Here is a 12,541-nt window from a genome sequence, read left to right as displayed (position 1 = left end):
ATGCCTATGGAAGCATGTGTATGAAGTTACACAAAATACACAGGACAAAGCCCAGAGGGTGTGTGTTAAACTGGCCCCCATGGTTTCCTCTGAACTACAGGGGGGAAAATAGCTAGTTGGGGAATTTTTGCTTTAACACCAATGTTTGAACTTTTTTACAATGAATAAAACAATTTTTTAATGTTAAATATCAATTAGTGTCATTTAGAAGGAACTACAATTTTTGCTGAGAATTTCTGATTAAACTGATTTATGTAAAATACTTTTCCTCAAATGTTAAAGGAGAGGAATTTTGAAGTTGGGGTGCACAGTGGCATCCAGAGTAGGTCTTCGTTTTCTTGTCTCATTGCTCTTACTCTAGATAAATCTTTTTCTTCCTCTTCTCATATAATCAAAGGCAGCAATGCCCTGATGCGTAAGAATTGGATTTTACTTATTTAGGCCCTGTGTTTCTCCAAGTTCCCTCACACTTGGAAGTTCCCTAACACTGATGAAAAGGCAGGCACCTCTTAATGGGCCTGAAAAGTCTTTGGGAGGCCCTACTCTTCGGGATCATGGTCTTCTCTGCTTGTTTCAGTCAGCTTGGCTCATACTGTTCTGATTTTGGAATCTTATTTACAAGGTATCTGATTTCCTCTTAGAGGTCAAGGCACAACTGGGTGAAGGACATGCATGACTTGTTAGGGGGAAATAGGAAATGCCATTTCACTTGAGACAGATTAAATTCATATTAGGTACTCAGACCTGGAACAGATCCTCATGTCACTTTCTTTGTGGATGGTCACACTCCAAGCTGGGAGACAGAGAACGGGAGTAGGGGGAAGGAGAGAGAAAGAGCGGTAGAGGGAATCATGGGAGATTTTTCAAGAAGTTCTGATAAAGGCTGTACTTTGCTTCTGATGGTGGTATAGCTTGCCTCTCAGATTGATTGAGGAGACACAGGAACTGTAAAGGGAAGTAAGAGAATCAGCAGTAGAGAACTTCTGAAGCTGATGAGTCAAGAAATCACATGAAGCCTGGTTCCCTCAGCTCGATGCTCTAAAGACGCTGGAGGCAGGTCACTTTGATCGCCCCTACAGGGACTTTTGTGAATTCTCTCCTCTTTTTCTAAGGTATTTTGGCTTTTAGATTTCTCAGGTAGTTAGATAAAAAAATTACATAGAGGCTAGGCTTTAATTTTTCTATAAGTAGGTACTAGATAGTTGTCCACAACACTTGTGAGATGAAATGAACTTGAATTGCCCATTTTTAATTAGACAATCATGTTCTACTAGGCTGGAAATGACAAACTGAAAAGAAAAAGCATTGCAGTCATTAAGAGATAGAACACTGCAGAATTATTCTGAAGTATAACCCCATCAATGATCAGATAATATCCAGACACCTACAAGACAGACCAATTAACTACTCAAATTTACACATCAAACACTTGTCTCAAAGTTGAAGAAACTGAATATTTTTACCAACTTCTGCAGTCTAAAGTTGCTCAGATGTGCATTCATGATGCATTTATAATTACTGGTGGATGAAATGCAAAAGTTGGGAAAAAAGAAAAATCAGTAGTTGGAAAATACAGCTGTGAGGACTGAAATGTGCTGGAGATAGCCTGTAGCATAGAATTTTGCAAGACCAGCAATATATTCATTGGAAATACTATTTTTCAACAATAAACAGTGACCATACATGTAGCCCTTGCCAAATGGAATATACAGGAATAAATCTGCCTATTCTATGGAAAAAGAGAGAGCTACATTGGCCTAGTGGAAAGGAAGTTATGCTACCAAGCCAAAGGTGCGTGATTTTCATCTGCGGCCCTCGGCCAGGTTCAAATTGTTTTCCTGTCAAACATTCTTCTAGGTGGTATAGCACTGGTCTGTGTGTTGCTGTAGAGAGGTTACTCATGGTTGCTGTGATGCTGAAGACTGTGATAGTGATGTGCCAATCATGGTAATGGGTACCCATGGTGGACAGTGTTGGCTGGAGCTTCCCGACTAAATCAAGCCTGGAAGCAGGAGAGGCATCCACTTCCGAAATGGCTTGCCTCCGGAAACTCTATGTACAAACAGTGCTCAGGCTGTTTGTTCATAGGGTCACTATGAGTCGTCTATGACTCAATGGCACCAAACAACAACAACATGGAAAAAGATGATGGAGAAGCTCAAAATTATCAGTCATAATAAAGCCAGAGACCAACTGTAGGACATACACAAGTTCAAGTTGAAGCTGAAGAAAAATTTTAAAAGCTTATGAGAGCCAAAGTATAAAGTACCTTGAGTATATTCCACCTGAATTTAGAGATCATCTCTAAGATAGCTCTGATGCATGAGGAAGTACTGAATGTAGAACAGATAAGTTGTCAGATGAAATCAGGACACCATACATAAAGAAAGCAAGAAGTCATTAAAAAAGGCAGGAAAGAAAGACAAGACCAAAATGAATGTCAGAAGAGATTCAAAAACTTGCACAAGAGTGTAGGGAAGCCAAAGCAAAAGGAAGAAATGCTGAAGGAAGAAAGTGAACACCATGCTGAGTGAAGTATCTCAGTTACAAAAGGACAAATACGGCATAAAACCATCAAAAGTTGTGCACCACCAAAAAGCTGTGTATATCTCAGACTTTCCTGAGTCGTTTAGAGTCAGTTATGAACATCTAATAAACTTCCATGTGGTTTAAAAAAAATCCAAAAGGTGGCTCAGGAAAGCAAAATAAGGTATAATGAAATGTTCAAAGACCTAGTATTAGAAAATGGAGGCAAGAAAACAGTCACCATTTATCCAGCAGAAAGGAATGAATAAAAAAAGATCAAGCATCAAGTTACAGTGCTGATTCAATTAATAAAATACTAATTGGTGTAGGAAATATCAAAGGAAGATTGTACCAAAAATAATTAGTCATTGTACAACCATCTCTGAAGGCAGCTGATAGTACTTTATGAAGACCACACTTCACTGAAGAAAAGGGTTGTGGAATCAGTGAATGCCTGTGGAGAAGTTCAGCAGATGGACACAATACTAGATGCCCTCATTCATCTGTGTCAAGTGATTTGGAAGACAGCAACTGAAAATCAAACTGGAAGAGATCCATATTTTTGTCTCTTCCAAAGAAAGGTGAACCAGCAGTATGTGGCTATTACTGAGTGGTATGACTCTCACAAGTAAAATTTCGCTAAAGATAATTCAGAACTGACCGCAGCATTGTGTCAACAGGGAGCTGCAGACATTCAAGCTAGATTCAGAAGAGGAAATGGAACAAGGAGATCATTGCTGATATCAGATGGCCCTTGGCTGGGGGAAAAAAAGGAAATAGGAGAAAGATATTTACCTGTGCTTTTTTTGGCTGTGCAAAGCCATTTGATTGTGTGATCCCGGAACTAACACATTGCCTTTCTGTTGTTCTGACTCAGCAGCCCTTCACTGTATTTCCCAGGCTTTTCCTGAAGAACACTGTGTGGATCATACCACATGGACAGCATTGCAAACAGTGAGAATTCCACAACACTTAGTTGTACACACACCTACAAGCAGTTCAGACCTAGCATGGGTATACAGGAAAAATCAGGAAAGGTGTGCATTGGGTTTGTAACCTCTCACCATACTATTCAATCTATGGTGAGAACATAGTCCATGAAATTTGATTATATGAAGAACAAAATTAGAGGAAGACTCTTTAATTAATATGCAAATGATACAACCTTTCTTGCTGACAGCTAAACGGATTCGAAACACTGATAAAGATCGAATGCTACAGTCTACAATATTAATTACACCTCTACATAAGGAAAAGTCATTATATTGGAATTCAAAATAATCAGAAAAGATTGAAATTCTCACAGATCTCATTTGCCTGGAACCACAATCGGTACCCTGGAAAGCAGCAATCTGTGACATTGCTTTGGGCAGATCTACTGCAAAAGACCTCCTTAAACTGTTCAAAAGTTAGCCCTCGGCCCAAACCATGGAGGTGTTTTTCAGTCACCTTCTATGTATTCGAGAGCTGAATGGTGAGTAAAAAGACCAAAGAATTGATGTATTTGAAGTACAGTGTTAGGGACCATTGGCTCCCAGGAGGAGAAACAGATCTATATGGGAAGATGCAAAGTCAGAATGCTTCTTAGAATTGGACGACAAGATTGCATGTCATGGATTTTGGATGTGCTGGGCCCACTCACACCGCCCTTGACAAAACAGGTCAGTGAAAGATGGGAAGACCCTCAAAGAGATAGATTATCACAGCAGCTGCAGCACTGGACTTCTACAGCAACAAGTGTGAGGATGTTGAAGACTAGTCATTGTTTCATGCTGCTGTGTACAGCACCATTGTGAGCTGGCATGATGCTTTGTCTCACATGCTTCAGGCACGTCATGCTTGAGAAGGTGGAGGGTCAGCGAAATAGAGAAAGACCCTCAACAAGGATTGACACCGTGACTGTAACAATGGGCTCAAGTACGTCGGAGGTGATGAAGATGGTGCAGGGAAGGGCAGGATTCAGAGCTGTTGATCCCAGGAGTGCAATGAGTCATCATCACTTTGATGGAACATAACAACAGAGTAGGAATCAACTTGACGGCACCTAACAAAAAGAAGAGCATCTTCGGAAGATTTAGGAAAATGTGAACTATTTCCCCCTGAACGTGAACTAGTGGCCCAGGCACTCCAGGACCTCTGTGTTTTGGGTTGCATCCAGGGTATGGCAGGAGGTTAGGATAGTGAGTATCTGAAGATGCTGCTGATTCAGCTCAAAACTGCTTTTCCTGCCTCAGCGGTCTGCATTCCCAGACTGATATTTTGGTGACTGTTACAGAGTCACAGAGCTATCTGGCTCAGAGGCAAGCTGCTGTCCTTCCCTGCCCCCTCACCTGCAAGAGACAGCACCGCTATAAAAGGTTTGAGCGGCTCTGCTTCCCTCATGAGGGATTTGCAGAGCGGGGTGGGGGTGGGGGTACCATGGACTTCATCAGCATTCAGCAACTGGTAAGAAGGAGGTAGAGAGATGGGAGGCTGGGAACACAGTCCTAGTAGAGCAATGAGGTTTAGCTAGAGCAAGTCAGAAAGGTCTTTTTTGAAGTCTACAGATATTTTAGGAGCAAGAAAGCATGCCCGTTTAACCATGTCTCGAAGGAGGTAAGGACTTGGTTGGAGCTCAGAGGTGACACTGATGCTAGATACTTTCCTACACAACAGTCATGGTTAGTCCTCGATTGTGTTGTTGAAAGGGGAGTTCTAGATGACCTTGGAGGCCGTTTGTGGACCTTGAGTGTTCATTCAGGAGCTGTGGTAGTTGCTGCACAAAAATGGCCCAGAGGGTCTGGCTGTGTTGGTAGATGAGAAAGGTGTTTTTGTAGCCTGCTGTGGGATTTTTAGTCTTGCGATTTTGGGGGTGGGCTACAGAGGGTGTCCCAGCTACTTGCAGCCTCAGGGGGGCCCAGGCACCCCAGGACATGTTTGGGTTGCATCTGTCCTCAAAAATTAGGAGGTGTGTCAGGAGGTTAGGACAGTGGGCATCTGAAGACACTGCTGATCTCTCAGCTGACTTCAGGATGGGAAATCTCAGCTGGCAGGCAGTACTTCAAAGTCGAGACAAGGTGCTAGTTTGCTTTAGAAGGGACACTATTATTAGCTGGAAGCCATAGGCTCTGTTCTCTTAGCACCTTAGTTTCTTCTCCCCCCTCAGCCTGCTTACTCCTCTGTTGTTCCCAGCTATTTTCATTCCGGGGTGGGAACTGAGGGGCGAGAAGAGTGAATGTTTGCTATGGTAGGATCTGTCAGTCACAGTGGCTCATTTAATCTTCACAATTCCTAGAGAGGAGTATTATTAAAATCTTATTTTATTAATGGAAAAACAGCTTCATACGTGGCTTTAGATTTTTTCCTGGGGAGGAGTCTCCTCGGACCCTGGGAGCTCGGTGGCCGGTGGCATGGAGTGTGATCTGGTGGCAATTTAAGGTCAGCAACCCTTAAGGGAGGCTAGGATGTCACTGGCTCTGAGGTAAGCTGAGTGCAGCCTTATGAATAGACACAGCATCACAGCCTGCCTGGATTCCTGTGACTGGAGCAGGGGAGGGGCAGACAAGTCACCTCTTGAGCCTCGTGTGACATCAGTTGGTGAGAGGGTAGATTTGTGAGGTGGCCAACCATGAGCCTCAGTGAGCTTGTCAACAGCACTGTCTCCACAAAGCTTTGGGAAGGAGCAGTCCAACGCTCAGATCCAGCACACACACCAGCTCTTGCCCATGATCTCAGTAGTACAGCACAGCTGGGGCGTCTCTAATTCTGATTCTGTCCCCATCCTTTCCCTCTAGGTAAGTGGAGAGAGAGGCGAAAGTAAAGTGTTAGGATACGGACATGGCATTCCTGATCCTGGAGGCTGGCCTGGGGACTGGAAGCTGAGACCTCATGAGGCCATGGCCCGGGAAAGGCAGAGACTGGAAGATGAGAAGAAGAAGAAGAAAGTGAGAGGCCGCAGAGGGAGGGAGTGAGGGAGGGGTGCTCCCAAGTGAAAGGCCCAGGGGTGGGGAGTCTGCATGTGCTCAGTGCACCAGGACCATGCAGCTCACATTCCTGCTGTTTGTCCGGTGATGAGGCTGTGCCCAGGAATCTTCCCAGGGCTCCCAGGGCTGAGCAGGCAGGTCCTCCTCAAGCCAGGACTGTTCTCTGCCCTGTTTGCTGTTCCAGCTTGAACGATTCAACAGCTCTAGACTCAACCTGGAGAACCTCATGGACTTGGAAAATTTGGTTCAAAGACGAAGAAAACGACTGAAACGAAGAGTCCCCCCCAGGGAACATGAGCCCGTGGTTAAGGTGAGGACCTAGGGGTGGTGAGGACAGCACCCAGCCGGGGCGAGAGCAAACAGGAAGAGCTGTGCTTCCTTGTGGGGTAACTGGGGGATAACAGGTGCAGCACTTGCATGCTGGTGCAGAAAACTGGTGAGAAAATACACTCCAGAATCCTCATCTGCTTAGAATCTCCGAGGCAGGCACTGTTATGTGCTATCGAGTCACTTGCAACTCCTCAGCCCTATGTACAACAGCTCTGAACCCTGCTCTGTCCTGAGCCAACCTTATCATCTCTTAAGATACCTACCTTCAATTCCCCAGTCACTGAATCAATCCATCTCAAGGGTCTTCCTCTCTTGTGCTGTCCCTCAACCCTCCCAAGCATGACATCCCTCTCCAAGGACTGGTCCCTCCTTACAACATGTCCAAAGTATGTCAAAGCTTCAGAATCCTTGCCTCCAAGGAGCAGCCTGTTTACACCCTCTCCAGGACGAACCTGTTTGTTCTTCTGGCAGTCCATGGTATATTTAGTGCTCTTCTCCAACACCACAGCTTAAAAGTATTAATTCTCTTTCTATTCTCCCCATTGTCCAGCTTTCTGATGCATAGTAATTGTGAAGACTATTGCACCTTACTCTCTAAACTGACCTCATTGCTCTTCAGTATTCTAGCAAGGTCCCTAACAACAGACTTTCCCAATACAATTTGTCTTTTGATTTCCTGGCTGCTGGTACCAAGAGTGCTGATTGTGGAGCCAAGAAAATTAAAGCTGTTAACAATCTCAGTCTCTTCACTGTCTATCATAATGCTGTCAGTCGGCCCAGTGGTGAGAATCTTTGTTTTCTTGATGTTGAGCTTCAATCCATATTGAAGACTACAGTCCTTGAGCCTCTGCAGCAAGCACTTCAGGTCCTCCTAGGTGTCAGCAAGCAGCTTTGTGTCATCTGCATAAAGCAGGTTGTTGATGAGTCTTTCTCTAATCCCGATGCTAAATGCCTCCTCGTAGAGCCCAGCCTCCTGGACGGCATATCAATTGACATATTTCATCAAACACGACCCTGGTTGCTCACCAAATTATGCCAAGAAACCTGGAGGACAACCACCAGGCCAAATGACAGGAAGAGATCTATATTTGTTTACATTCCAAAGAAAAGTGACCTGACAGAATGTGGAAATTATCAAACAAATCATTAATGTCACATCTAAGCAAGATTCTGCTAAAAATTATCCCAAAATGACTGGAACAACACATCAACAGCAAACTGTCAGATGTGCAGGCTGGGTTTACAAGAGGCTAAGGATATTATAGTCAATGTTAGTAGATTTCAGTTGAAAGCAGAAAGTACCAGAGGAATGTATCTCAGTGTTTCATTGACTATGCAAAGGCATTTGACTGGGAATCTCAGAACACTTGATAGTGCTCATGTGAAACCCATACTTGAACCAAGAGGCACTCATCAGAACAAAGCAAGGAAACCCTGGATGGTTCAAAATCAGGAAGGGTGTATGCCACCTTTTCAGGGTGGGCAGGATTGAGAAAAAAATCCGTGTTTGGACCTGTGAACCACTGGGCTAGGAGCCTATGACGTCACAGGGGCTTATGGGTTTGGGGGGGGTGATATGTTCTTCCTCTACAGCTGCATCCCCAGGTCCAGCTAGAGCCTGTGGACCTGGAGATGTTCCTGAAAGCAGCTGCTGAGAACCAGGAGGCTGTGATTGACAAGTACCTGGCAGACGGAGGAGACCCTGACGCCCACGACAAGGTGGGATGCACTGTTTGAGGTTTGAGGCGGAGCTACACTCAGCTCTGGTCCCTGTACAGCGGCAGGAATGCCACCTCTGCTGAGCTGGTCTTGGCCTCACGGAGATCAGCTCTTTGTCTTACTGGGCATGAATCCTATGATGTACCCTGAGACAGAGGAAAAGTCCTGGGAAGGGATCATGGGGAGGCTGCTTAAGAGTCTGTACCACCCTCTCTCCTGTCCAGCTTCATCGCACGGCTTTACATTGGGCCTGTCTGAAGGGTCATTCCCAGCTCGTAAACAAGCTGTTGGAGGCAGGAGCTAGTGTGGACGCTCGGGACTTGGTGAGGACCTGGAAATGCCCACTTTTATGGCCAACCTGCCACTCAACCTCCCAGCAAGTCAGAATGTTCTGGTGCTTCTGTTCTGCAGCTGGACAGGACACCAGTGTTCTGGGCCTGCTGGGGAGGACACCTTGACATCCTCAAACAGCTGCTTAACCAGGGAGCCCAGGTCAATGCCTGGGACAAGGTGAGGGACACCAATGTGGGGCAGAGTGAGGGGTACTGCTTTGGGGTGATAATGTAGAACAGATGGGTGAGCACTACACAGGGGAGCGCACCCCAGTCTTTCTGAGGTAGGGGACAGCTTTGCCACTCTGGGCCAGCATGGATTCCCACTCCCTTGTCCTCAGATCCGGAGTAGCCCTCTCCATGTGGCAGTGCGGACAGGGCACTGTGACTGCCTGGAGCACCTCATTGCGTGTGGAGCCCACATCAATGCACAGGATAAGGTGAGATCACTTTCGGGCGCTGCACCTCCACCAGGGACTGACTGAGGAAGCCAAAGCCAGGGCAAGGGCTTGCTATCTGCTGGGATATTCCCTGCTGGGCTGACCCTTAGCTCTGTGACCTTCACAATGAAGCAGAGTAGATGACGTCCCCAGGGCTAATGGGCCATTCTGTACAGGAAGGAGACACAGCCCTTCACGAGGCTGTGCGTCACGGCCACTACAAAGCCATGAAGATACTGCTGCTGTACGGAGCCCAGCTGAGCATGCAGAACTCGGTGAGTGAGAGGTCAGGGCCCAGGACCTGCAGGAAGAGGCGGGGCGGTGTTCCTACGGACCCCTGACCCAGCGCCTTTGTTCCCAGGCATCCATGACCCCAGTGCAGCTGGCAAGAGACTGGCAGCGGGGCATCCGAGAGGCACTGCAGGCCCATGTGGGGCACCCTCGAACACGGTGCTGATGTCAGCAGATTCTCGGGGTCACCACCACCACCATTCCACCCCCCAACTCTCACCTTTGTGCCACTCAAGCATCTACATATGTGGTGCTCGCTCATCCACCCTAGTCCCTGTTGGGCATTCTTCCCTCCCCACTCAGATCCGAGTTACAGCCCTGGCCTAGCAGGTCGAGGAAGCAGGTCTCCCTGACTTCCCTCTAGTGCTGGGGCCAGGAGGGGGTGACGTTGAGGACCGCAGGTGAGAAGAAAACAAAGTGGGTCCAGATGAGACAGTGGATAAAAGGTACCAAGGATGGAGCAGAAAAACAGAGATTCCTGAGCCTGGAGTTACTCAGAGTGGAGTGTCAACTTTCTCAATGTCAGCTGACCCTAAGTCTGGGAGATTCAAGAAGCCTTTAGTATTTCCAAGGGCCTGCCACTGAGGACACAGCAGGCAGCCAAGGAGGCCTGGGCATTTCTGTAGCATGGGCCAGTGCCTGGGCCAGGACTTCTCTGGGAAGTCCATTCCTATTGGCAGCAACCCCATTAGGTGTGGTGTGGCTCCAGACAAGTTTGGTTTAGGGAGTCTGGAGCTGGATTCTGGCCATCTGGGAGGGCTTGTCCCCCAGCCGTAAATCCAGAATACCAGTCTGTTTGCTCAGATGCCCTAAGACTAACAGTCTGGAGCTAATCTTTAGCAGGGAAACCTTGTGCTCAACTGGAGCATACTGTGGCTAGAGGGTTGGGTTAGGCCTACCTCACTCTGGTTGTGGCCGTCCTTGTAGCTGATGACAGACTCATGTGGTGATGATTGCTTGTGGCCCACCCAGTTCTTGGGGAGGTGGCCCGTAATCCTAATTTTCCCGAGGATGTCTTGCTATGATGCTGCTACTGGCCCCCTCTGCTCCCTTGCACTCTACACTCCCTCACCTTGGAGGCCAGCACACTGAAGAACTCCAACATGGAGCAGTCCCACTTCTTCCTTTAGTGCGGTTGTGGGTGCAGGTTTAGGACCACACTTTTCACTCTCCGAAAGGTGCCTTCTTTTCCCCGTTCTCTATTCTGTTTCGCTGGTGCAGATCTGTACTGTGATTTTAGTATGCTGGCTGGGCTGGGTCCCTAAAGGCCAGAAATGGAATTTTAAGTAAGAGTTCTGCCCAAAGGGAGGTCCGTGATGTGGGGGAAGGGCTAGAAGGCCAAGGATTGGCCTCCCTCACCTGGTCCTGGCTTATCATTCATTTAGCAGTACTTTTCAGCCCACTGGTGGTCCTACAGGCCCCAGCACAGGCTGTTCTTACTATGGGACAAACCCAACAGGCCCCACTTCAGAGGCCACAGACCTTTTCTTTCACACTGACCTATTCTGCCCATACTGAGCAGTCACAAGGAACACAAGTTCAAGACTGTCTAAAAAATGAGGGGGGGAACCCCTTTTTTATACACATCAATATTTTTGTTCATTAAAACTGGCTGACTGTTCATCACAGTGTCGTGGTCTGTTCTGGGCTGGGCAAGGCCAGAGGACATGTGCCCACGGCCACATATCCGGGATGGGCTGGCACCAGCCTTTGCTGTCCTCCACAGTTGGCAGTGCTCAGGTTGAAGCCAGAGTAACAAAGGGCTCCAGAGCTTGACTCATTACGCATCTGTTTTTAGCAGCTTTGTTCACTGGCGGACAAATTCAGAAAGCCGTGGTTCTTAGCCCTGGCTGCCTATTAGAATTACCAAGCAATTCTAAGTACCAGCAGGTTTTCAAAATCCTCATGTTCGGACTGATTAAATCAGAACCCTTAGGGCTAAGATCTAGGAATTAGTATATGAAAATACCATGTTTAGCTATGTTGAAAATCTTAAAAAAAATTTCTTAAAAAACAAAACACAAAAATATGGGGGAATCCAAAATTCACACACAAAATACATACACACAAACAAGGTTCAAGATACAAAATAAAATCCAGTAGTATCAGTGAACATGTGGATACAGAAAGATACTTTTCACAACCACTTAATAAAAAGTTAGACACTTAGCTGTAACAACCTGACAAACTATGGAAGGACCGGTATGCAGAAAACTACATCTTGGTAAGAAAAACCCATAGCCCTAAGTAAAAAGACGGAGTGAAATGCCAGGTCTCCCCATATTGATACACAGGTTCAATAAAGTACCTATCAAAATTCCAGCAAAATTTCTTGTAGATAAAAAGATCAACCTAAAATTTATGTGGAAAAGCAAGGGAACTAGAGTAATGTGGGAGGAATCAGGTTACTTTATTTTAAGACTTAGTACATAGGCATAGTAATTAAGAAATGGTGTGATAGTTCAGATGGATGACTACATGGATCAGTGACACAAAGAAGACCACCTGGGAATAAGCCCAAGTGATTTCAACAAGAATGAAAAAGCAGTTTGATGGTGGAAAGATAACCTTTTCAACAAACAATGAGAGATAAACTGGACATGAATGGGCAAGCAAATTAACGTCTCATGCTAAGTCTCACGTCTAATAAGAAAATGAACTAACGCAAAATGGATTAGAGACTTAAAAGTGAAAACTTCTGCTTTGCTGAAGATATGGTTAAAAAGCTACAAACTAGAACATAGCACTTACAAATCAGTAATCTTAGAAAAGACTCTTGTTGTGAACCACTGAATTGGAATCGACTCACAGGTGACCAAGGTAATAGTGGTTTTTAGTCACAGTGCATTTTCTGAGGCAATGTATCACAGAAGACTGTTCATCTTTCTCTCCGGAGCAACCAGTGGATGAAAACCACATAACTTTGAGTTGGCAGTGCAAC

At 46.0% G+C, this 12,541-nt stretch overlaps 1 protein-coding gene across 1 annotated transcript; it reads left to right on the top strand.

Moving 5' to 3' along the window:
* Window positions 1-4,944: 4,944 nt before the first annotated feature.
* Window positions 4,945-9,766, top strand: ANKRD23 (ankyrin repeat domain 23). Its single transcript, XM_006900704.1, has 9 exons — window positions 4,945-4,971; window positions 6,300-6,449; window positions 6,673-6,798; window positions 8,412-8,537; window positions 8,762-8,860; window positions 8,949-9,047; window positions 9,211-9,309; window positions 9,486-9,584; window positions 9,671-9,766. The coding sequence occupies exons 1-9, from the start codon at window positions 4,945-4,947 to the stop codon at window positions 9,764-9,766; spliced, it is 921 nt and encodes a 306-aa protein (XP_006900766.1).
* Window positions 9,767-12,541: the final 2,775 nt, after the last annotated feature.

This window comes from Elephantulus edwardii, unplaced genomic scaffold, assembly GCF_000299155.1.
Source record: "Elephantulus edwardii isolate Elephantulus edwardi_28Jun2011 unplaced genomic scaffold, EleEdw1.0 scaffold00291, whole genome shotgun sequence".
Lineage (NCBI taxonomy): Eukaryota > Metazoa > Chordata > Mammalia > Macroscelidea > Macroscelididae > Elephantulus > Elephantulus edwardii.
Note: the sequence above shows the minus strand (reverse complement) of the source record. Positions and strands in the feature narration are given on the sequence as shown.

Excerpts from the sequence above, each read along its gene's own strand:
- ANKRD23 (XM_006900704.1), top strand. The coding sequence starts at position 4,945 with ATGGACTTCATCAGCATTCAGCAACTG. Across the intron at positions 6,799-8,411 it reads AACATGAGCCCGTGGTTAAG|CTGCATCCCCAGGTCCAGCT; the intron begins GTGAGGACCTAG and ends CTTCCTCTACAG. Across the intron at positions 8,538-8,761 it reads ACCCTGACGCCCACGACAAG|CTTCATCGCACGGCTTTACA; the intron begins GTGGGATGCACT and ends TCTCCTGTCCAG.